This window comes from Scyliorhinus torazame, chromosome 4, assembly GCF_047496885.1.
Source record: "Scyliorhinus torazame isolate Kashiwa2021f chromosome 4, sScyTor2.1, whole genome shotgun sequence".
In the NCBI taxonomy this organism is placed as follows: domain Eukaryota; kingdom Metazoa; phylum Chordata; class Chondrichthyes; order Carcharhiniformes; family Scyliorhinidae; genus Scyliorhinus; species Scyliorhinus torazame.
Window position 1 is genome coordinate 206,540,636 of NC_092710.1, and position 23,559 is coordinate 206,564,194.

The following is a 23,559-nucleotide window of genomic DNA, read 5'->3' on the forward strand; positions in this document are numbered from 1 at the left end:
AAAAAACTAAGTGCCCGTTAGTTCAAGTCCAGCTTCTTTTCTTTAATAAATGTCCAAACCTGTTCTGGTGTCTCAAAGTAGTGATGGAGTGCCTCAAACGTAACCCAAAGCTTCGCAGGATACAGCATTCCAAACCTCACCTCCTTTTTGTAGAGGACTGCCTTTACCTTGATGAATCCTGCACATTCTCTTGGCCAGCTCCGTTCCCAAGTCCTGGTAGATGCGCACCTCACAATTCTCCCATCTGCTGATTCTCTCCGCCTTGGCCCATTGCAGCACACGTTCCCTGTCAGCCAGCCGCTGGAAGCGGACCACCAAGTCCCTCGGTCGGTCGCCCGTCCTGGGCCTCCTTGCGGGGGCTCTATGCGCCCCATCCAACTCCAGGGGTCGGGGGAAGGTCTCCGGCCCCATCAGCGCCTCGAGCATACCCATCACCTATGCACCCACATCCGATCCCTCGCAGCCCTCGGGGAGGCCAACGATCCTCATGTTCTGCCTCCTGGCTCTGTTCCCCAGCTCTTCAAGCTGCTCCTGCATCCTCCTCTGGCAGGCGTTCAGCTCCTCCACCTCGTGTTCCAGCTCCGTTACCGTGTCCGCCTGGCTGGAGATCTTCACCTTGACCTCCCTGAGCGCCTTCTCCTGGACCGCCTGCGTTTCGACCATTTGGTCCATTACCGCCCTCATCGGGTCCAACGTGTCGCTCTTCAATTCGGCGAAGCAGTTCTTGAAAAACTCCATCTGCTGCTCCCTTGGCCAGTGAGCCTCCGCTCCCTGGTCCCTGCCGTCCGCCATGTTTCGCCGCCTGGCCTGGGATCCCCACTGCTCCCGCTTTGAGCCCTGCCGCTCCACTCGACCACTCCTGGTCCAGCTGCTCATACCCTGGGGGGGGGGAAGCCTCTTCCCTATCGTCCCCTCAACCTAACCAGGTCGCCAGGTCCCGCAAAAGTCCGTTTAAAAGGTCTGTTTGCCCATCGCAGGCGGGAGCGATCCGACCCGCGACCTGCTTCCGCGAGGGCGCCACCAGATGTCTCATACAAATAATGTTAACCAAAAGGCTAAGTATGTTTGTCTGACTCCTACCATCTACTGCTATAGACTGAGTTAAAGTTCTGGGGTTAATACATCAAATTCTGCTGAGGTGACAGTGATTGACAGGAATTTAAGATACAAATTCTTAAAGGGCCATACATCATATCACAACAGGTTACATATGGGGACATTGGTCAAGATTTTTGCTCCTGACTGCTATCCAGTTATTACTGGATAAAAGTATTCTCTTGCGATCCAGTTCTTACTGTTGGAAGTGTGGATGTTGGATATGATGCTTGGCCTGTTTACAACCAGAGGGTTGGCCCTTATTGGCAATTATTGTCGATGATAATAAATGAATATGGCCTTCCAGGCGAGGTACCAAAGGACATGAGTAATTGTACTCCACTCCCAGGGAACTGCAGCATTAACTCCCTTGTATATGTTAATAAGAGGTCTAATGTCCATTTTAGCTTTCTTTGCAGTAATTGAGTGCCAGAACTGCTTCATTTGAGAAGTTTTGAGCAATTGCGGTTGCATAAGCAGTGACCCCACCAAAAAGATTTAATGAGTTGTGTAAAGAACTAGTAAACTAAACTCACATGTTTTTTCAACAGGAGATGGTTGATGTTTCAGACCCAGTCCAAGTCCAAGTCCAAGAGATATGACAATTAAACAAATAAGCAGCACCTGCCAAGAAAATGTTGTCACCACATTAGCTCAACAAGATAACACAAGATAATAATGATGAAGTATCATAATTATGCCATAACACTTCTGAATTCAGCACACTGCAATCCTAGGTTCAAAGATGAAATTGTCTTATGTCACTGAAGATACCCTTGCCAGAAATCTTTAAAATGAATGATATGAAGTAGGTGTGGTACATGTACAGTCCTCTTCTGAAATCAGGTAATGTAAATTAATTTGTTTTGCCTGAGGGTGCGATTGAATGGCCTCGTCGTGCCCGGCCCGGTGACGTAACAAGGCCATTAAATCCCCCACGTGATTTGGGACACTCGGAACAATGGGCAGGACGGTAGCACAGTGGTTAGCACAGTTGCTTCACAGCACCAGGGTGCCAGTTCGATTTCTGGCTTGGGTCACTGTCTGTGCGGAGTTTGCACGTTCTCTCCGTGCCTGCGTGGGCTTCCTCTCGGTCCTCCGGTTTTCTCTCACAGTCCAAAGATGTGCAGGTTAGGTGGATCGGCCATGCTAAATTTCCTTAGTGTCCAAAAATGTTGGCTGGGGTTACTGGGTCACGTGGATGGGGTGGAGGTGTGGGCTTAAGTAGGGTCTCTTTCCAGGCGCCGGTGCAGACTTGATGGGCCGAATGGCCTACTTCTGCACTGTAAATTCTCTGATGACCTTGTGAGCTCTAACGAGATCTCGAGAGATGTCACAAACTAGATCTTGTCCTAGCTGGGCAAGGTCCAAATATACTTAAATAAATGAGCCTAATGGCTCATTTAACTATGTCAGCACCCGATTCTCCCGAGGCCTGGGAACGAACGCCCATGCCTGGGAGACGTTGCATGGCGATGTTTAATACTGATCCACACAAATTTGGACCAGGCATAACGGCACCTGGAGGGGGATCTCCCAGGCCATTGGAGACCCCTGGATGGTCAAGGACAGGGCAGGGTAGCACTTTGGCTCTCCTTGGCAGTGCCACATGGGCACCTAGGTACTATCACCCTGACACTTCCAAGGTGCCTGGGTGGCATGGCAGGCTGGCAGGAGCAGTGCAGGGTGAGGGGACCCCCTTGGGGGGCAACCCTAGGTGGGGGAGGATAGGCCACCATGGTGCGGGAGGGTCGTCTCTGGGCTGGGGATGATGTCTCAGCGCCCAAAGGTCTGCCGTGCCACCCTTTGGAACGTGTGTACCCATAATGGAGGCAGCCCCAGCCCCTACCTGTCTGACCCACTGCATGGAGGCCTCTGGCCACATGGCTGAAGGCTATTGCTAGTAGGAAATTGGCAATTGTAGTTAAGTGAGCACTTCACACCTCGCAAGTGGATGCCCGTGGGTAGGCGTACCATGTAGCATGTGGGAGTTATTGCCTAGCTTCCCAAACAGATCGGGGTGCCTGGAGACTGTGCCTGAACACTGCGGGAGGCAACATCACGGATGGAGTAGCCAACCTCTGAACACCCAGTGGCTGGGCCCCAGCACCGGGAACATTTCCGTGGCTAATGGGTGGGTGCTTATGCCGAGGAGGCGACTAGCACCTGGTCCAGGTAACATTACCTACCGGTGTCTGGGGTACAGGGTCTGGAGTTAAGTGACCAGGGGCCCGCGCGCAGCATGGCGGTACGTGGGAAGGACATGTCGGATGGCATGGGATTTGGGAGGCGTGGGGGCAATGGGGGAATGGAGGGTCCCAGGGTGGAAGTCACAGCTGGTCGCCAGTCTCTCACCTTCTCCAATTCCTTACAGATATTACACGGGATGGATGATATCTTCAAGCCCACGGAGGCTGCCTTCACGGTGCTGCTGGCAGGCCAGGCGGCCAGACGCCGGAAAAGGCAGTGGCAGCAGCATGGAAAGTGACTCAAAGTGGCGGCTCCTGTGCGAAGCCCCGCCCCATACCTTGAGGACTAGCCGCCATCAGGCCACGGAGGATCGAGAGAGGGTGGACAGCAACGGCCCAAAATGTACAAGCATCGCTGGTCTTTCGAACAGATGACGGACATATGTCGCAGGAGGCTCCGCTTCAACAAGGTGATGTTGCGGCAACTTTGCCATGTCCTTGCAGACTTGGCACCACACGGAGGAGGAGGATACCTGCTCCCGGTGGCCATCAATGTCACCATAGCCCTGAACTTCAACTCCTCAGGATCATTCCAGGGCTCGAGGGGGGGACTTGTACGGCATCTCACAAGCTGCAGCTCATAACCGCATTCGTGAGGTCACGGATTCCCTGTTTGCCCGGGCAGCAAATTATATAAACTTTGACATGGACCAAGCCCATCAGGATGCCCGGGCAGCTGGTTTCTCCGTCATTGATGGGATGCCCCAGGTCCAGGGGTAATAGGTGGCACACATGTCACCTTGCACTCTCCGGGCCATCTGAGAGTAACCTGCATCAACAGGAAGGGGTTCCACTCCCTGAACGTCCAGCTCGTGTGTGACTCCCACAAGAAGATCAGGCACATTTGTGCACACCTCCCAGGGAGTGTGCATGACAGCTACATCCTGGGGCAGTCGGACATCCCCGGCCTCATCGAGGACCACCCCAGAATGGCCGGTTGGCTCTTGGAGGATAAGGGGTACCCACTGATGACCTGGGTAATGACGCCAGTACGAAGGACAAAATCCAGGACCACCATGCCCGAGGGGCTGGGGTAGGGAATTGGTGGTCCGCCCGTGTTGTGGAAGAAAGTGCCAGAGGCATCATATATCCTGGTTACAGTGTTTTCTAATGCTGTACATATGTGTCCCCAAGAGCCCCTAGCCCCTAATGGTGTCGCCCCCATCACCCCTTCCCCACCCCCCCACCCACCCACATTTCCCCCTCAACTACCTCCACCCCACCTTCGATTCCCCCCCTCCCCGCGAAGTGCCTTCTCAGTGATCCTCGACCTGCTTAGTCCTCCATGCTCTATTGTTGCGTCTAGAAGTGTCCCCAGGATGCACATCAGAGGTGGAGGCAGCCTGCTGCTTACGAAGTCCCGTGGCTTTTGATGCCTCTGGCGGTTGTCCTCTTTGGACCCCGGCCCACTTGCCGGCGGCACATGCCTTGCCATGCCACCCTGTTTCGGAGGCTGACTCCGAGAGGTGCTGTTGTCAGGGGGGTGGAATCCGGGGGAGCTGATGGCCACCGTCGCCACTCTATAGGGGTTGGAGCCCTAGGGGTCACCTCGGGATGGAGGGGAAGCTGGATTAAGCCCCGGATGCCCCTGAGTCATCTGGCTTTGCTAGCCCTGGTAGCTCCCCAATGTCTGCAGCACAGTGTCGACATCCTCGGCAATGCTCCTCATTAACTGGGACATTCTCTAGAGTGCCCCAACAAAGCCCACCTATGACAGGAACATGCTCTGCAGTGCCTCAGAGAGACCCACCTGGGTCTGGGGCACGTCACCAGCGAGTCGGACATACTGTCGAGATGCTCAGCCATGGTTGTCACTGACTGAGCCGCGCCTTGGACACCTTCACTTATGCTGCTGATGTTGGGTACCAGGCTCTCCACTGTGGGTGCCACCCGAGCAGTGTTGGCCTCGGTGCCACGTGTTGCTGGCACAATCTTCTGCACCGCAGTCTCTGGGGCTCCTCCAATCGGCCTGCTGAAGTCTCACTGACATCCCCCTCTGAATTCACGGCCACATCCGATGGACTGCATCAGCTCTGGGTAAACCTGGTCCAGAGGCTCCACATCTGACTGCAACCCAGCTGGGTCCTGGGATCCAGCAGACCTCCGACTGCTGTCTCACCTGGGCATTCCTGCCTCCACCTGATGCACATCAGCAACTGTGAAGTGCCCCAGAAGGCTGGCCGCTACTGTCGCCTACTGAGGTGTATGTCTCTGTGCTGGTGGAGGGTGAGGATGACAGCTGTACCACTAATCCGGTGGTCTCCTCGGAGCTCCCCTCCAAGGTGTTGTCATGAGAGGTTGGGGGGAGGACCACCCCAGCTGGGCTGGCGCATTGGATGGAGATCCTGCCGGATAATAGACATGTGGTCGGCGGGAGGGATGGCTCATCCATATGGCACTAACAACTCATGTATGACAGTTCATCTGGGTGGCGGCCAGTGGATCCTCATGTCCGCTCAATACACCAACCTCTACGCTGGTGACTAATCTGCCCGCAAACTCCGAGGATAATTCCTTATCGGGTGTGAGCACTCTGATGTCCGGCACCCCACCGCCCTTCTGGGCCTCCTCTCGTCTGCTGTGAGCCAACTACTCCTGCGGGGTCACAGAGGGGGCATTGTGAGCCACCTGCTTCGTTCACCATGGAAGGGGGGAGGGGGGAGTGTGACGGAGGATGGGGGTGATGGGGGTTTGGCTTGGGCAGCACTGCTGGACATGGATGGATGGGTGCGGTATGGTGCTGGGCGGGGGGTGGTGCCATGCGCATGGCCCTCCGGGGTGGGGGGGGAAACGGAGGTGGCTTGTGGGGCCGGTGCCAACCCACCCTTGCAGCCCAGAAGAGGTCTTTGACCTTCTTACGGCCCTGGGTGAACATCCTCCTGCCGATGGTCCCCGAGTTGACAGCGCTGCCCCTTCCTCCTGGGTGGCACTGGGTGCGCTGTGGCTGACCCTCTGAGCACCTCGGGAGAATAGGGCAATCCATCTTGTCTCAACCACATCCAACAATCTGGGCAGGTCAGCATTTCTGAATTGTGGGGAGGAGCAGGTAGGATGACTGAGTGGCTGCCAGCCTGACACTGCCAAGGTGCCAAGCTGGTATTTTGTGTGCGCTAGCGATCAGGCCGGATGTGCCACCCTAGCAGTGTTAGCCTCGGTGCCCAGTTTATCCATGCATCTGTGAAGGAAAACCATCGGCTAAAATTGGTTATAATCAAAGATCTTTCATTTCATCAAGACATCTTAAAAACACATTCCAAATTCAAATGCTAGATGGATGCTTTATTTATTTTTCTTCTACATTTAGCCACGTCTAGCATATTGGAATATTTCTCTATGTTAAAAGTGTCTTATAAATAATAAATGTTCTTATAAAATTTGACTACACATTATCTAGTAGATGAAGATATTAGATTGATGTATATTTGCAGATTGTATTATTTTTAAACACAGCCTAAAGATTTAATGCTTCGAACCACAACTGCAATGTCAAGATGTTGGGCGGGATTCTCCGTCCCACCGTACCCACTCTCTGGTGCGGCACCTCCCGCCAGCAGCAGGATCCTCCGTCCTGGCAACCAGCTAATAGGGTTTCCCATTGTAAGCATTCCACACCACCGGGAAATCCACAAGGCGTCAATGCGATGCCAGCGAAGAGGAGGATCCCACCGGCAGAGATTCCAGCTGGTTGTCTTTTTGTTACAAAGTTAGGCACTTGAATATGTTGATCCAGCAAACATGACAAGATTGACTACTCCTGCTCCTAGTTCTTATGTTCTAAGAAAGAACTATTCTGTCTGATTCCACCTGCCAGCTCTTGGTCCATAGCCCAGTCGGTACCTCAAGCACAAATCTGGTGTTCTTGATTAAAAGGGGATTCGGGGTTATGGGAGAAGGCAGGAGAATGGGATATTAGCCATGATCGAATGGTAGAGCAAACCTGATGGGCTGAATGGCCTAATTCTGTTCCTATATCTTACGGCCTTATAGTAGTTGGGGCTTGGGGATCGCTTCAGGGGCTCCAGAGATCGGGATGCCATTTAAAAATGGTGTCCTGATCGCTCGCCACACTGAGCAGTTCCAGCGAGCGGTGCTCCTCAGTGCACAAAACGTGCCTCGGCCGCGCATTCCCCGCTTAGGCCCCCTATCTAACCCAGGTGCCATTTCATAGTGTTGTGTTTCTCTGCGCTACGAGTATCAGGAAACACGCAGCTAAACACGCTCGCTATGGGACGTTGTTTCCATCTAATTAAATTCTGCCCAATGTGTGGCCCCACAGTTCAGCGAAGCCTCCCAGCAAGTTCTCCTCCAGGCCTTCTAGGAAAGGCGGGAGGTACTGTTGCTCGGAGAAAGCTGCAGGAGACACTGGTGTCTGAACATGGCAGCTTGGATGGATGTTGCAGTGGATGTTAGCATCCATGGGGCCCACAGGAGAACTGCCCAGTAGTGCATTAAACAGGATGAACTATGCCAGGGTAAGTGGCACAGTCTACCCACTGCAAACACACACTCATAAGCCCATCTGAATGGCTAATCATGCTCTTATATCCTGTCAGGTTGGGTGTTCTGCTGTACAAACGATCCAACACGGCTGGAGAGGGTGTAACTCAATTTTATCAACTACTTAACTTGGGTACGTGCAATACCAGCTAATCTGTGGACCATGTCCTATTACTATCTGGGTGAGGCACTCAGCACATGGTGAATGTCTGAGTGGCAGGCTCTGAGCTCGGTGCACTGAGCTGGCTGTGCTGGAATGAGCGGGAACTGTAGTGTCCCCTGTTTTTATAGTACGTGTGCTCTCACTGGTGATTGGCTGTGATGTTATGTGTGTGTTGATTGGTCCTACTGCATGTCCATCAGTGTGTGTGTGATTGCACCATGATATGCTGATCTAAATATCATGTCATCCCCCTTTTCGCAAAGAATATGTGCCTACATGATAATAAATAAAGAAGTGTGGTGAGAGCATCTAATCATGTGTGTGCAATATTTGCAACAATATGTACATGTGGCTATACTATATACACAGGAAGGTGCCAGGTGCAGAAACTAACTATGTTACAACAAGAACAAAACCAATGTCATTAACAAACAGTAACAAATCTTAAACAGTACGGCAAAAAATCAAAATCATAAACAGTATGGCAAACAGTCTGAAACAGTATGTCAGAACAAGTCAGTGTGTCCAATATGAAAAGGTTCATAAATTAAGTCTTTCAGGTGGGCGACGAGTTCGGGGTGACCGCCTCAAGGGTGGGTCAGGATCCACCGGCTGAGGAATGGACCGGGCCACGGTCGAGTGAGGAGGATGCAGGGTGTCCAGAAGGTTAACAAAGTCCATTGCAGGGACAACAGGAGGGTGTGGCACCGCTGCAGGATCACATAGCGAGCGCGGAACCAGACGAAGGGCACGCCGATTGCCGCGGCGAATGGAGCCATCAGGCAGACGAACCAGGAACGAGCGGGGAGCTATCTGTCGGAGAACCTCAGCGGTTGCCGACCAGCCGCTCTCCGGAAGGTGTATGCGGACATTGTCTCCAGGTGCCAGGGCAGGAAGATCAGTCGCCCGAGCATCATGTGTCGCCTTTTGTTGCTCATGCTGTTGCTGCATCCGCCGAAGTACCGGAGCATGGTCGAGGTCTGGGACGTGAATGGATGGCACAGTGAGGGTGCGACCCATAAGCAGCTGGGCCGGCGATAGGCCCGTGGACAGTGGGGCCGAGCAATAGGACAGCAAGGCGAGGCAGAAGTCAGATCCTGCATCAGCAGCCTTGCAGAGGAGTCTTTTAACGATATGGACGCCCTTTTCTGCTTTGCCATTCGACTGAGGATGCAGAGGACTGGACGTCATGTGTGTGAAGTTGTATGAGCTGGCGAAGGAAGACCATTCCTGACTCGCAAAGCAGGGGCCATTGTCTGACATCACGGTGAGCGGGATGCCGTGGCGAGCAAAGGTCTCTTTGCAGTCCTGGATGACAGCCGATGACGTGGTGTTGTGCAGGCGTATGACCTTTGGATAGCTGGAAAGGTAGTCGATGATGATGATGTAGTCCCTGCCGAACACATGGAACAGGTCCACGCCCACCTTCGACCAGGGGGACGTGACCAACTCATGGGGCTGAAGGGTCTCACGGGGTTGTGCCGGCTGGAACCGCTGACAGGTGGGGCAATTGAGCACAGTGTTAGCAATGTCCTCACTTATTCCCGGCCAGTACACAGCCTCTCGGGCCCTCCGCCGGCACTTCTCAATGCCGAGATGGCCTTCGTGCATAGAATTTACAGTGCAGAAGGAGGCCATTCGGCCCATCGAGTCTGCACCAGCTCTTGGAAAGAGCACCCTACCCAATGTCAACACCTACACCCTATCCCCATAACCCAGTAACCCCACCCAACACTAAGGGCAATTTTGGACACTAAGGGCAATTTATCATGGCCAATCCACCTAACCTGCACATCTTTGGACTGTGGGAGGAAACCGGAGCACCCGGAGGAAACCCACGCACACACGGGGAGGATGTGCAGACTCCGCACAGACAGTGACCCAAGCCGGAATCGAACCTGCGACCCTGGAGCTGTGAAGCAATTGTGCTATCCACAATGCTACCATGCTGCCCATGCAGTTGTTCTAAAACAAGCCGGTGCGTGCTGTGTGGGATCACGATGCGGCCCAGCTTCAGGAGGACCCATCAACGACTGCCAAGTCGTCCCGAACGTTGTAAAGCTGTGGGCATTGTCTCTTGAGCCACCCGTCCGTCATGTGGCGCATCACACGTTGCAGAAGGGGGTCGGCCGCAGTCTCAGGTCGAATGTGGGCCAGGCGTGCATCAGTGGCCGGCAGATTGGCAGAAGTGAAGGATAGATGTGCGTCGACTTGGCAAACGAACCCCTCGGGGTCGGACGGCGTGTTGACTGCCCTGGACAGAGCGTCTGCTATGATGAGGTCCTTACCCGGGGTGTAGACAAGTTGAAAGTTGTACCTCCGGGATTTGAGCAGAATGTGCTGGAGGCGAGGGGTCATATCATTGAGGTCCTTTTGAATAAGGCCAACCAGCGGGCGATGGTCAGTCTCCACGGTGAACTGGGGAAGGCCATACACATAGTCATGGAACTTGTCAACGCCAGTCAACAGGCCTAGGCACTCCTTTTCAATCTGCGCATAGCGTTGCTCTGTGGGGGTCATGGCCCGTGACGCATAGGCGTCTGGGGCCCATGATGAGGTGTCATCTCGTTGCAGGAGGACCGCCCCAATGCCGGACTTGCTGGCGTCAGTCGTGATTTTCGTCTCCCTTGCAGGATCGAAAAACGCCAATACCGGGGCGGTGGTAAGCTTGACCTTGAGCTCGTCCCATTCACGCTGGCGGGTGGGAAGCCACTGGAATTCAGTTACCTTGCTGACAAGGTGCCAGAGAGCTGTAGTGTGGGAAGCAAGGTTGGGGATGAACTTCCCCAGGAAGTTGACCATTCCGAGAAAGCATAGCACCACCTTCTTGTCTGTGGGCTTCTGCATGGCCGTGATGGCTGCCACCTTGTCGGCATCCGGCCGCACCCCCAACTGGAAGATGTGGTCCCCCAGGAACTTCAGCTCGGTTTGTCCAAAAGAGCATTTGGCTCGGTTAAGACGCAGGCCCTGGTCCTGTACCCGTTTAAAGACTCTGGAGGCGACTGATGTGCTCCTGCGGTGTGGTGGACCAAATAATGATGTCGTCTACATAGATGCGCACCCCTTCGATGCCCTCCATCATCTGTTCCATGATGCGATGGAACACTTCAGAGGCCGATATGATGCCAAATGGCATCCTACTGTAGCAGTATCTGCCAAATGGAGTGTTGAAAGTGCACAGCTTCCTGCTGGACTGATCCAATTGAATCTGCCAGAAGCCCTTTGAGGCATCAATCTTGGTGAATATTTTTGCCCGAGCCATCTCACACGTGATCTCCTCACGTTTGGGTATGGGGTAGTGTTCCCTCATTATGTTGCGATTTAAGTCTTTCGGGTCTATACAGATCCGGATCTCGCCGGAAGGCTTCTTGACGCACACCATGGAGCTGACCTATGGAGTCGGCTCCGTTACCCGGGAAAGCACTCCTTGGTCCTGAAGGTCCTGCAGCTGCTGCTTGAGGTGGTCCTTGAGGGGTGCGTGAACTACCGGGGTGGCATCCTGTTTAAGCCGGATTTTGTACATGTAGGGCAGTGTGCCCATGTCCTCAAAAACATCCTGGTTGTGCGTGAGGATTGAGTTGAGCTGCGCCCTAAAGTCTGCATCTGGAAAATCAGACATGCCTTAGATTTCATAGAATTTACAGTGCAGAAGGAGGCCATTCGGCCCATCGAGTCTGCACCGGCTCTTGGAAAGAGCACCCTACCCAAGCCCACACCACCGTATCCCCATAACCGAGTAACCCCACCCAACACTAAGGGCAATTTTTGGACACTAAGGGCAATTTTGGACACTAAGGGCAATTTTGGACACTAAGGGCAATTTAGCATGGCCAATCCACCTAACCCGCACATCTTTGGACTGTGGGAGGAAACCGGAGCACCCAGAGGAAACCCACGCACACACGGGGAGAACGTGCAGACTCCACACAGACAGTGACCCAGCCGGGAATTGAACTTGGGATCCTGGAGCTGTGAAGCAATTGCGCTAACCACTATGCTACCGTGCTGCCTTCTGGAGAGAGAGAGTGTACACGCCGAACGAGGTGGAGGATTTTGCACGCCTGTGTGCCCAGCAGAGAGTCCTTTGAGGAGCCCACGATTTCGAATGGTAGTGTGGCTTTACGTGAGTTCTGTGTCACTTCGAGCTGGCACGACCCCGTGGCGGGGATGACGTTGCCATTATAGTCAACGAGTTGACAGTTGGATGGCAGAATAGATGGTTTAACCTTCAGGGTCTGGAATGCTGACCATGCGAGGAGATTGGTAGAGGCACCAGTGTCCAGGCGGAATCTGATCTGGGATCAGTTGACCGTCAGGGTGGCATACCACTCGTCGTCCGGATCAATGCTGTGCACTGACAGCGGCTGGTGCATTCGACTCGGGGACAGCTTGTTCTTGTTGATGACAGCAACGCGGAAGGGCTCCCTGTCCTCAGTGGCACTGGTCTGTGTGACGTCGGGATCGGACTCGGTGAACGTGGGTTGAATTGCCCGAACGTTTCTGCGAGGCTGGTAAACCGGGTACGTGTTGGCAGGGTGAGCTGCTCGACAGCAGGCAGCATAGTGGCCCAACCTGCCACAGCGTAGGCATTGTCGCGCTTTGGCAGGACATTGCCACTTTAAATGGGCGGAGCCACAGTTGCCGCACGTCGTGACGTCAATGCGTTCGTTGCGCCACCGCGCATGCGCGGTGTGGTCTTGCGTAGTGCGCGCCTGCGCATCGCGTTCCTCTGCATCAGCGTCCCCTCTTTTGGCGCATACAAGCGCAAGAGGCCTCGGAAAGCGTGCGGCCCGGGAGATACTCGATCATCTGGACCCGCTCCGCCTCGTGGGGCCCGTGCCGTGCCGTTTTGACCGCCTGGATGTGTGAGTACCGGCTGGTGGCGTTCTCATGGAGGACGCAGGTCTCGACGGCAGTCGCCAGGGTGAGTTGCTTGACCCGAAGGAGCTGCTGGCGCAGGGTGTCCGACATGACTCCGAAAACTCATAGAGTCAGAGGTGGTCCCATAGCCGCAGGACTGCACGAGGATGCGGAGGTGTGTTAAGTAAGACTGGAAAGGTTCGTCCTTACCTTGCAGGCACTGCTGGAACAGGTACCTCTCGAAGCTCTCGTTTACTTCAACGCTGAAGTGTTCGTCGAACTTCAGGAGCACCGTCTTGTATTTGGTTTTGTCCTCGCAGTCCGTAAATGTAAGGGAGTTAAAGATGTGGATGGCGTGTTGCCCCGCCGTGGAGAGATGAAGGGCAATCGTCCTGGAGTCCGATGCATTCTCCCTATCTGTGGCCTCGAGGAAGAGTTGGAAGCGCTGCTTGAACAGTTTCCAATTGACCCCGGGATTGCCAGAGATTTGGAGCGGCGGCGGCGGGTTGATGTTCTCCATGGTGCAGGACGACGGATTGCTGATACGTTGCAGGTAGGTCTCACAGGCGCTGGCTTGTGTCCACTTCTGGTATCATGTCGTGTTGGGTGTTCTGATGTACAAACAATCCAACACGGCTGGAGAGGGTGTAACTTAATTTTATTAACTACTCAACTGTAACAGCACACTGCTAACTTGGGTACATGCATTACCAGCTAATCTGTGGACCCTGTCTTATTGCTATTTGGGTGAGGCACTCAGCACATGGTGAATGTCTGAGTGGCAGGCTCTGAGCTCGGTGCTCTGAGCTGGCTGCTGCTGGAATGAGCGGGAACTGTAGTGTCCCCTGTTTTTATAGTGCGTGTGCTCTCACTGGTGATTGGCTGCGATGTTATATGTATGCTGGTTGGTCCTACTGCATGTCCATCAGTGTGTGTTTCATTGCACCATGATATGCTGATCTAAATACCATGACATATCCTTATCTTCCTATCAGGCTGTGTAAGTGTACAGGTGCACAGGGATGTCAGACAGGCGTTTAGGTTGCAGGACACAGCAGCGGATGGGACATATGTATTGAATGTGTAGCAGCTATGCTCCTAAACTCCTCATACAGCCATTGAGATGACAATAAAATTTAGTAACTTCCGCCTCTATGTCCTTCCTAATCTCTGCGCTGCACTCCTGTTGGGCCTGGACTTCCAGTGCAACCTCCCAGAGCCTCACCCTCAAATTCGGCGGGCCCTTACCCCCCTTACCGTTTGCAGCCTCGCGACCCTCAAAGTCGATCCCCCTCCCTTTTTGCAAACCTCACTGCGAATTGCAAGCCCGTTGCCACTAGGAGCAGACAGTACAGCACCCAGGACAAGACCTTCATCAGGTCCGAAGTCCAGCGGCTGCTTAAGGAGGGTATTATCGAGGCCAGCAACAGTCCCTGGAGAGCCCAAGTGGCAGTGGTTAAAACTGGGGAGAAACACAGGATGGTTGTGGACTACAGCCAGACCATCAATCGGTACACGCAGCTCGACGCGTACCCCCTCCCACACATATCTGATATGGTCAATCAGATTGCGCAGTACCGGGTCTTCGCAACAATTGACCTGAAATCCGCCTACCACCAGCTCCCCATCCGGAAGTCGGACCGGCCATACACTGCCTTTGAGGCGGACGGTCACTTCTACCACTTCCTTAGGGTCCCTTTCGGTGTCACAAATGGGGTCTCGGTCTTCCAAAGAGAGATGGACCGAATGGTCGACCAGTACGGTTTGCGAGCCACCTTTCCGTACTTAGATAATGTCACCATCTGCAGTCATGACCAGCAGGACCACGATGTCAACCTCGATAAATTCCTCCGCACTGCCACTCTTCTCAACCTGACCTACAACAAAGAGAAGTGTGTGTTCAGCACGACCTGGTTATCCATTCTCGACTATATAGTCCAAAACGGACTTCTCGGGCCCGACCCAGACCGCATGCGCCCCCTCATGGAACTTCCCCTCCCCCACTGTCCCAAGGCCCTCAAACGCTGCCTGGGGTTCTTTTCCTACTACGCTCGGTGGGTCCCAAACTATGCGGACAAGGCCCGCCCACTCATTCAGTCCACCCAATTCCCCCTTGCGGCCGAGACACAACATGCTTTCGCACGCATCAGAGCAGACATCGCCAAGGCCGGGATGCGCGCAGTGGACGAGTCACTGCCTTTCCAAGTAGAAAGCGACGCTTCAGACGTCGCCCTTGCCGCCACTCTAAACCAGGCAGGCAGACCCGTGGCATTCTTTTCCCGCACCCTCCATGCCTCTGAAATTCGACACTCATCCGTTGAGAAGGAGGCTCAAGCTATCGTTGAAGCTGTGCGGCATTGGAGGCATTGCCTGGCCGGTAAGAGATTCACTTACGGACCAACGGTCGGTAGCCTTCATGTTCAATAACACACAGCGGGGCAAGATCAAAATTGATAAAATCTTGCGGTGGAGAATCGAGCTCTCCACCTATAATTACGAGGTCTTGTATCGCCCCGGTAAACTCAACGAGCCTCCAGACACCCTCTCCCGAGGTACATGTGCCAGCACACAGGTGGACCAACTCCGGGCCCTACACGACAGCCTTTGTCACCCGGGGGTCACTCGATTGTACCATCTGGTCAAAGCTCGCAATCTGCCCTACTCCGTCAAGGAAGTAAGGACAGTCACCAGGGACTGCCAGGTCTGTGCGGAGTGCAAGCCGCACTTCTACCGGCCAGACCGTGCGCGCCTGGTGAAGGCTTCCCGCCCCTTTGAACGCCTCAGCGTGGATTTCAAAGGGCCCCTCCCCTCCACCGAACGTACCACGTATATTCTCAGTGTGGTCGATGAGTACTCCAGATTCCCCTTCGCCATCCCATGCCATGATATTACGTCTGCCACCGTCATCAAGGCCCTCAGCACCATCTTCGCTCTGTTCAGTTTCCCCGCCTACATCCACAGTGACAGGGGATCCTCATTCATGAGCGATGAGCTGCGTCAGTTCCTGCTCAGCAGGGGTATAGCCTCTAGCAGGATGACCAGCTACAACCCCCGGGGAAACGGGCATGTAGAGCGGGAGAATTGGACGGTTTGGAGGGCCGTCCAGCTGGCCCTACGGTCCAGGAATCTCCCAGCCTCTCGCTGGCAGGAGGTCCTCCCTGACGCTCTGCATTCCATCCGGTCACTATTGTGCACCGCCACTATTAACACACCCCATGAACATGTTTTTACCTTCCCCAGGAAGTCCACATCCGGTAAGTCGCTCCTGACTTGGCTCGCTGCTCCAGGACCGGTCCTTCTCCGTAGGCACGTCTGACTCCACAAGGTGGACCCCTTGGTGGACAGGGTTCACCTGCTCCACGCCAACCCTCAATATGCCTACGTTGAGTTCCCCGACGGCCGCCAAGATACTGTCTCACTCAGGGACCTGGCACCGTCAGGTTCCACCCCAACACACCCCCCCACCAATGCACCCCCCCCCCCCAGCTCCCACTGCGCCGCCAATATTGACCCCATCAGACCACCCCCCCGTCCCCTTTTCCACACAAGAGGATGAAGAGGACTTCTGCACGCTCCCGGAGTTCCCCGTTGACTGGCCAGCACCAGAACCGCCACCACCGCCATGGGGGCCACCTCCACCACCGCCAGCACTGACTTCGCCGCCACCGTTACGCCGCTCCCAACGAAGCACCAAAGCACCGGACCGGCTGAACCTTTGACGGACTCCGGACCGTCAACATGGACTTTTCTTTCCCTACCACTGTACATAATTGCACTATTTGTATATAGTTTCACGTCGCCCCCGCCGGACTCATTTTTAACAGGAGGTGAATGTGGTGAACCACTGTAATAGGAGATGTAAGGTAGGACCTGCACTACAGGTTCGCCGGTAGCTCCTGCCGGCTGGCTCCGCCCAGGGAGAACTGTATAAATATGCATGACCTCCAGTGCCCTGCCATTTCGCCAGCTGCAGCAGGAGGCCTCGCATCTGACTGTAATAAAGCAACAGCTGTACCCAACTTTAGTCTTTGTGCAATTGATCATGCATCAGCAGCCACTTCATGTTCTCAATGTTTCTTCAGCTGTAGGACATCCTGCTTGTTAATTACATACTGGAGAGGGCTCAGGAGCTGCCAAAGGCATGCATGCTCCTAAACTCCTCATACAGCCATTGAGATGACAATAAAAGCTCCTGTCTTGCTACAGGACATGCTCAACAGGAGGGTTGGGGCAAGTTTACTCCTCAGACTCCAATTAGGGCAGACCTAAAATAGGGTCTCGAATTTACTTATAAATGGGTCTAAAACCTGTGGCCTTCAGGGATGCTTGAAAAATGGCTCAACCCAGTATTAGGTCAAACATCCTGAGGGCACGATCTTCCGGTCTCTTTACACTCGCGCTCAAGCGTAACGAGGCCGGTGAATAGCGGGAGAGGCTAAAAACAGGAACTGCGCCAGGCGCCAAACAGTTTGCGATACAATTGGCCCGCTCCCGTAGTCGAAATAGAAATCTCGCTGTAGCGTGGCAAGAAACCAATTATCACCACTTAAGCCCCATTTCCATACAATTAACGGGAGTCACCCCATATCCACCGGCCTCCGTCATTCAGCCGCCTCCCCAGCAAGTGCTCACGCTGGCACCGATTAGTACTCCTTTTTAAAAATGTGAACCTAACGGAAGGGCTTCTGTGGGGAGCCGAGGAGGTGAGTATCCATCTTTTCTTGCAGGCAAAGAGCCGGGGGGGTGCTGGACTTGCTGCCCCTGTACTCGGTGGGGGACCCTCGGCTGGGTTGGGGGGACCCTCCCCAGGTATGTGCCACCATGGGAGGGTGGGGTGGGGGGGGGAGCTGGGGGTGGGGCAACCGGTGGGAACCACTCGCTGCATCTCCATGCCAATCCTTGGATCATGTGTACCCATTCCGGGAGCAACATTTGTCCCTGCCCATCTGCCTCCATAACCCACCACCAGCTGCTAAGGCCTCTGGCCGTGCAGTTGAAGCCTATTGCTAATAGGGAATTGGCAATCGTGGTAATTGAGCACTTCACACAACCCAAGTGTATTCCCATGGGTGTAGCATGTGGGAGTCATTGTCTGGCAAACAGACCGTGATGCCTGGACAGTATACCTGAACACTGTGAGAGACAACACCACACACACAGCAGCCAACGTCCGAACACCCAGGGGATGGGGCACAGCGCTCGCGACATGTCCACGGCCGGAGGATGGGTGAGTGCCATGGGGAGGGGGCCAGCACTCGGTCCAGGTGATGGTGTGAGTAGGTGCTCAGGGTACAAGGTCTGGGGCCTGGTGAGGGGGGCCCGCTACCATCTGGAGTAGGTGGTGAGGGCGTTCCGGGTAGGATGGTGGGGGGAATCAATGCGGATTCTCCACCAGCCGGCCAGTGGGGTTTCCTATTGTGTGCACCCCATGCTGTTGGGAAATCCGCGGGTGTGAGTGCGTTGCCGGCGAAGCAGAGGATCCTGCCGATGGAAAATCCAGCTGATAGTCTTTGAGCTTGTTTCAAGCAAGCATAACAAAGCCAATTTTAACCGAGAACGTACACCAAATCAGGAACACAGCCACTTTCAATGACCTTGCATAACACATAGTAACTTATTTATCATAATGTGGCTTGTGTTCTCAATAACCCTTCAAATTAATTGGCTGTGAATTATCATGAACTTTAAATTGCAAAAAATTGCTCCAGGACATCATTTTAATCAGACAAATGTAGCACAGGGAGAAAAATGTGGAACAGTTCACAGTCTAGTTGCGCATTTAGATCAAAATTTATGTGCAAAGAGAATGATGATCTTTATTAGTGTCACAAGTAGGCTTACATTCACACTCAGCTTTACCAAAAAATAAGATGGTCCGACTGCTCAACTGGTGGAATAGGAGTTCAGAAAACAGCCTATTTAGAACTGGAGTGAACAAAATAAACTGTTGGCAAAAAAAAAGATTTAAGTTCAATGATTTCATATTGATTCAAAACGTTCAAATAATTCAATTTCGCCATTTCAGTCTTGTGATATTAGGATGACTAAACCTACAGGGGATGAATTCCTGCTCGGATTCTTGTACTGCATTTTTGGTCAGAGCCAAGGGAAAATAGTTTCAAAACACTCTTGCTGTTTTTGGATTTCTGTGGCTCTCTTGCCAAAATTACAGTAAACAAGTGAAAAGATTCTCTTTAACATTTACCCCAAAGCTTTTCTACACATGTTGTCCTTGTTATTAGAAAATAGAACATAGAAAATACAGCACAGAACAAGCCTTCGGCCCACGATGTTGTGCCAAACTTTTGTCCGAGATTAAGAACAAATCAATCTACACCCCAGCATTCTACCGTAACCCATGTACCTATCCAATAGCCACTTGAAGGTCCCTAATCCTCAACTACTTCCACAGGCAGTGCATTCTATGCCCCCACTACTCTCTGGGTAAAGAACCTACCTCTGATATCCCTCCTATATCTTCCACCTTTCACCTTAAATTTAGGTCCCCTTGTAATGGTTTGTTCCACCCGAGGAAAAAGTCTCTGACTGTCTACTCTATCTATTCCCCTGATCATCTTATAAACCTCTATCAAGTCGCCCCTCATCCTTCTCTGTTCTAATGAGAAAGGGCCTAGCACCCTCAACCTTTTGTCGTAAGACCTACTCTCCATTCCAGGCAACATCCTGGTAAATCTCCTTTGCACCTTTTCCAAAGCTTCCACATCCTTCCTAAAATGAGGCCACCAGAACTGCACACAGTACTCCAAATGTGGCCTTACCAAGGTTTTGTACAGCTGCATCATCACCTCACGGCTCTTAAATTCAATCCCTCTGCTAATGAACGCTAGCACACCATAGGCCTTCTGCACAGCTCTATCCACTTGAGTGGCAAAGATCTATGAACATAAACCCCAAGATCTCTCTGCTCCTTCACATTGCCAAGAACCCTACCGTTAAACCTGTATTCTGCATTCTTATTTGTTCTTCCAAAATGGACAACCTCACACTTTTCAGGGTTAAACTCCATCTGCCACTTCTCAGCCCAGTTCTGCATCCTATCTATGTCTGTTTGCAGCCGACAACAGCCCTCCTCACTATCCACAACTCCACCAATCTTCGTATCGTCTGCAAATTTACTGACCCACCCTTCAACTCCCTCATCCAAGTCATTAATGAAACTCACAAACAGCAGAGGACCCAGAACTGATCCCCGCGGTGCGCCACTGTTAACTGGGCTCCAGGTTGAATATTTGCCATCCATTACCACTCTCTGACTTCTATCGGTTAGCCAGTTTGTTATTCAACTGGCCAAATTCCTAACTATCCCATGCCTCCTTACTTTCTGCATAAACCTACCATGGGGAACCTTATCAAATGCCTTACTAAAATCCATGTACACTACATCTACTGCTTTACCTTCATCCACGTGCTTGGTCACCTCCTCAAAGAATTCAATAAGACTTGTGAGGCAAGACCTACCCCTCACAAATCCGTGCTGACTATTTCTAATCAAGCAGTGTCTTTCCAGATGCTCAGAAATCCTATCCCTCAGTACCCTTTCCATTACTTTGCCTACCACCGAAGTAAGACTAGCTGGCCTGTAATTCCCAGGGTTATCCCTATTCCCTTTTTTGAACAGAGGCACGACATTCGCCACTCTCCAATCCCCTGATACCACCCCTGTTGAAAGTGAGGATGAAAAGATCATTGCCAACGGCTCTGCAATTTCATCTCTTGCTTCCCATAGAATCCTTGGATATATCCTGTCAGGCCCGGGGGACTTGTCTATCCTCAACTTTTTCAAAATGCCCAACACATCTTCCTTCCTAACAAGTATCTCCTCAAGCTTACCAGTCTGTTTCACACTGTCCTCTCCAACAATATGGCCCCTCTCATTCGTAAATACTGAAGAAAAGTACTCGTTCAAGACCTCTCCTATCTCTTCAGACTCAATACACAATCTCCCGCTACTGTCCTTGATCAGACCGACCCTCGCTCTAATCATTCTCATATTTCTCACATATGTGTAAAAGGCCTTAGGGTTTTCCTTGATCCTACCCGCCAAAGATCTTTCATGCCCTCTCTTCGCTCTCCTAATCCCTTTCTTCAGTTCCCCCCTGGCTATCTTGTATTCCTCCAGCGCCCTGTCTGAACCTTGTTTCCTCAGCCTTACATAAGTATCCTTCTTCCTCTTGTCAACCATGGTTTCTTCACTTGACAATCTCTTCCCTGCGTGATAGGGACATACATATCAAGGACACGTAGTATCTGTTCCTTGAACAAGTTCCACATTTCAATTGTGTCCTTCCCTGACAACCTATGTTCCCAACTTATGCACTTCAATTCTTGTCTGACAACATCGTATTTACCCTTCCCCCAATTGTAAACCTTGCCCTGTTGCACGCACCTATCCCTCTCCATTACTAAAGTGAAAGTCACAGAATTGTGGTCACTATCTCCAAAATGCTCCCCCACTAACAAATCTATCACTTGCCCTGGTTCATTACCAAGTACCAAATCCAATATAGCCTCCCCTCTGGTCGGACAATCTACATACTGTGTTAGAAAAGCTTCCTGGACACACTGCACAAACACCACCCCATTCCAAACTATTTGATCTGAAGAGTTTCCACTCAATATTTGGGAAGTTGAAGTCACCCATGACTACTACCCTATCTCCGTGCAGAAGTGACTTCTGCATCTTTCCAAAATCTGTTTCCCAATCTGTTCCTCCACATCTCTGCTGCTATTGGCGGGCCTATAGAAAACTCCCAACAAGGTGACTGCTCCTTTCCTATTTCTGACTTCAACCCATACTACCTCAGTCGGCAGATCCTCCTCGAACTGCCTTTCTGCAGCTATTATACTATCTCTGATTAACAATGCCACCCCCCACCTCTTTTACCACCCTCCCTAATCTTATTGAAACATCTATAACCAGGAACCTCCAACAACCATTTCTGCCCCTCTTCTATCCAAGTTTCCGTGATGGCCACCACATCGTAGTCCCAAGTACCGATCCATGCCTTAAGTTCACCCACCTTATTCCTGATGCTTCTTGCGTTGAAGTATGCACACTTCAACCCATCTCCGTGCCTGCAAGTACTCTCCTTTGTCAGTGTTACATTCCCCACTGCCTCACTACAAGCTTTGGCTATCTTAGTTGCTGGACGACAAATTTGGTTCCCATTCCCCTGCCAAATTAGTTTAAACCCTCCCGAAGAGTACTAGAAAACCTCCCTCCCAGGATAATGGTGCCCCTCTGGTTCAGATGCAACCCGTCCTGCTTGTACAGGTCCCACCTTCCCCAGAATGCGCTCCAATTATCCAAATACCTGAAGCCCTCCCTCCTACACCATTCCTGCAGCCACGTGTTCAGCTGCACTCTCTCCCTATTCCTAGCCTCGCTATCATATGGCACCGGGAACAAACCAGAGATGACAACTCTGTCTGTCCTGGCTTTTAACTTCCAGCCTAACTCCCTAAAATCGTTTATTACATCCACACCCCTTTTCCTTCCTACATCGTTGGTACCAATGTGCACCACGACTTCTGGCTGCTCCCCCTCCCCCTTAAGGAGCCTGAAGACACGATCCGAGACGTCATGGTCCCTGGCACCCGGGAGGCAACAAACCATCCGAGAGTCTCGCCTTTGCCCACAGAACCGCCTGTCTGTACCTCTAACTATTGAGTCCCCTATAACTAGTGCTCTCCTAATCTCCCCCTTCCCTTCTGAGCCCCAAAGCCGGACCTTGTGCCAGAGACCCAGTCACTGCAGCCTCCCCCTGCTAGGTAATCCCCCCCCAACAGTATCCAAAGCGGTATACTTATTGTTGAGAGGAACAACCACAGGGGATCCCTGCACTGACTGCTTCCTCCTCTTCGCACCTCTAACTGTTACCCAGCTACCTTTGTTCTCGGGTGTAACTATCTCCCTGTAACTTCTATCTATCACCCCCTCACCTTCCCGAATGATCCTCAGTTCATCCAGCTCCAGCTCCAGTTCCCTCACACGGTCTGTGAGGAGCAGGTGAAGTCAGCAAGGACACCGGTGGTCTCCCTTACCTCGAACATTCTGCAGGAGGAACATTCCACTGCCCTAGCTGCCATCACCTCCACTTAGTCACCCAGTAAAAAAGAAAGAAAAAAAATCATATATTGTGCTACGTTATGTGATACAATGAATTGGGAACAAAGTTACATAGCGAGCGGGTTTAGCCGAGTATTTCGCAGTGCTTGCAGCGCCGAGAAACGCATGGCTATGAAACACCCTCACATTAAATAAGGGGCCTCAGCAGGGAATGCATTGCTGAAGCCGCACACTACCCCATTTCCTACACACACCGAGGAGCTCCACTCGCTGGAACTCCTCAGTATAGTGAGAGATTGGGACACCAGATCTCCGAGGCCCCCAACGCGACCCCCGACCGCCCCCCCCAACCCCAACCCATTATGGGAGGGGCCTCAGCATCCCCAGCCCGATCAGCAGCCCACAGAAAATGCCAGCTTTGCACCTTGGCAATGCCCCTGCCAGCTGGCAGTGCCACATGCTGGCACCCAGGTGCACTGCCAGGGTGCCAGGGTGCCCATGTGGCACCAGCAGTGTCAGGATACCACTCTGCCCAAAGGGTGCCACTCCACCCGGCCACGTTTGTTGAGACCATTACTGATAGGGAATAGATCCCAAAGCCTCAG

At 52.6% G+C, this 23,559-nt stretch overlaps 1 protein-coding gene across 1 annotated transcript in view; it reads right to left on the minus strand.

Moving 5' to 3' along the window:
• LOC140410712 (ectonucleotide pyrophosphatase/phosphodiesterase family member 3-like) overlaps window positions 1–23,559 on the minus strand; it is a 249,137-nt gene that overhangs the window by 209,304 nt on the left and 16,274 nt on the right. The window contains exon 2 of the mRNA XM_072499153.1: window positions 1,632–1,719. Within this exon, the coding sequence (XP_072355254.1) occupies window positions 1,632–1,719 (88 nt within the window). The remainder of the gene's footprint in view (window positions 1–1,631; window positions 1,720–23,559) is intronic.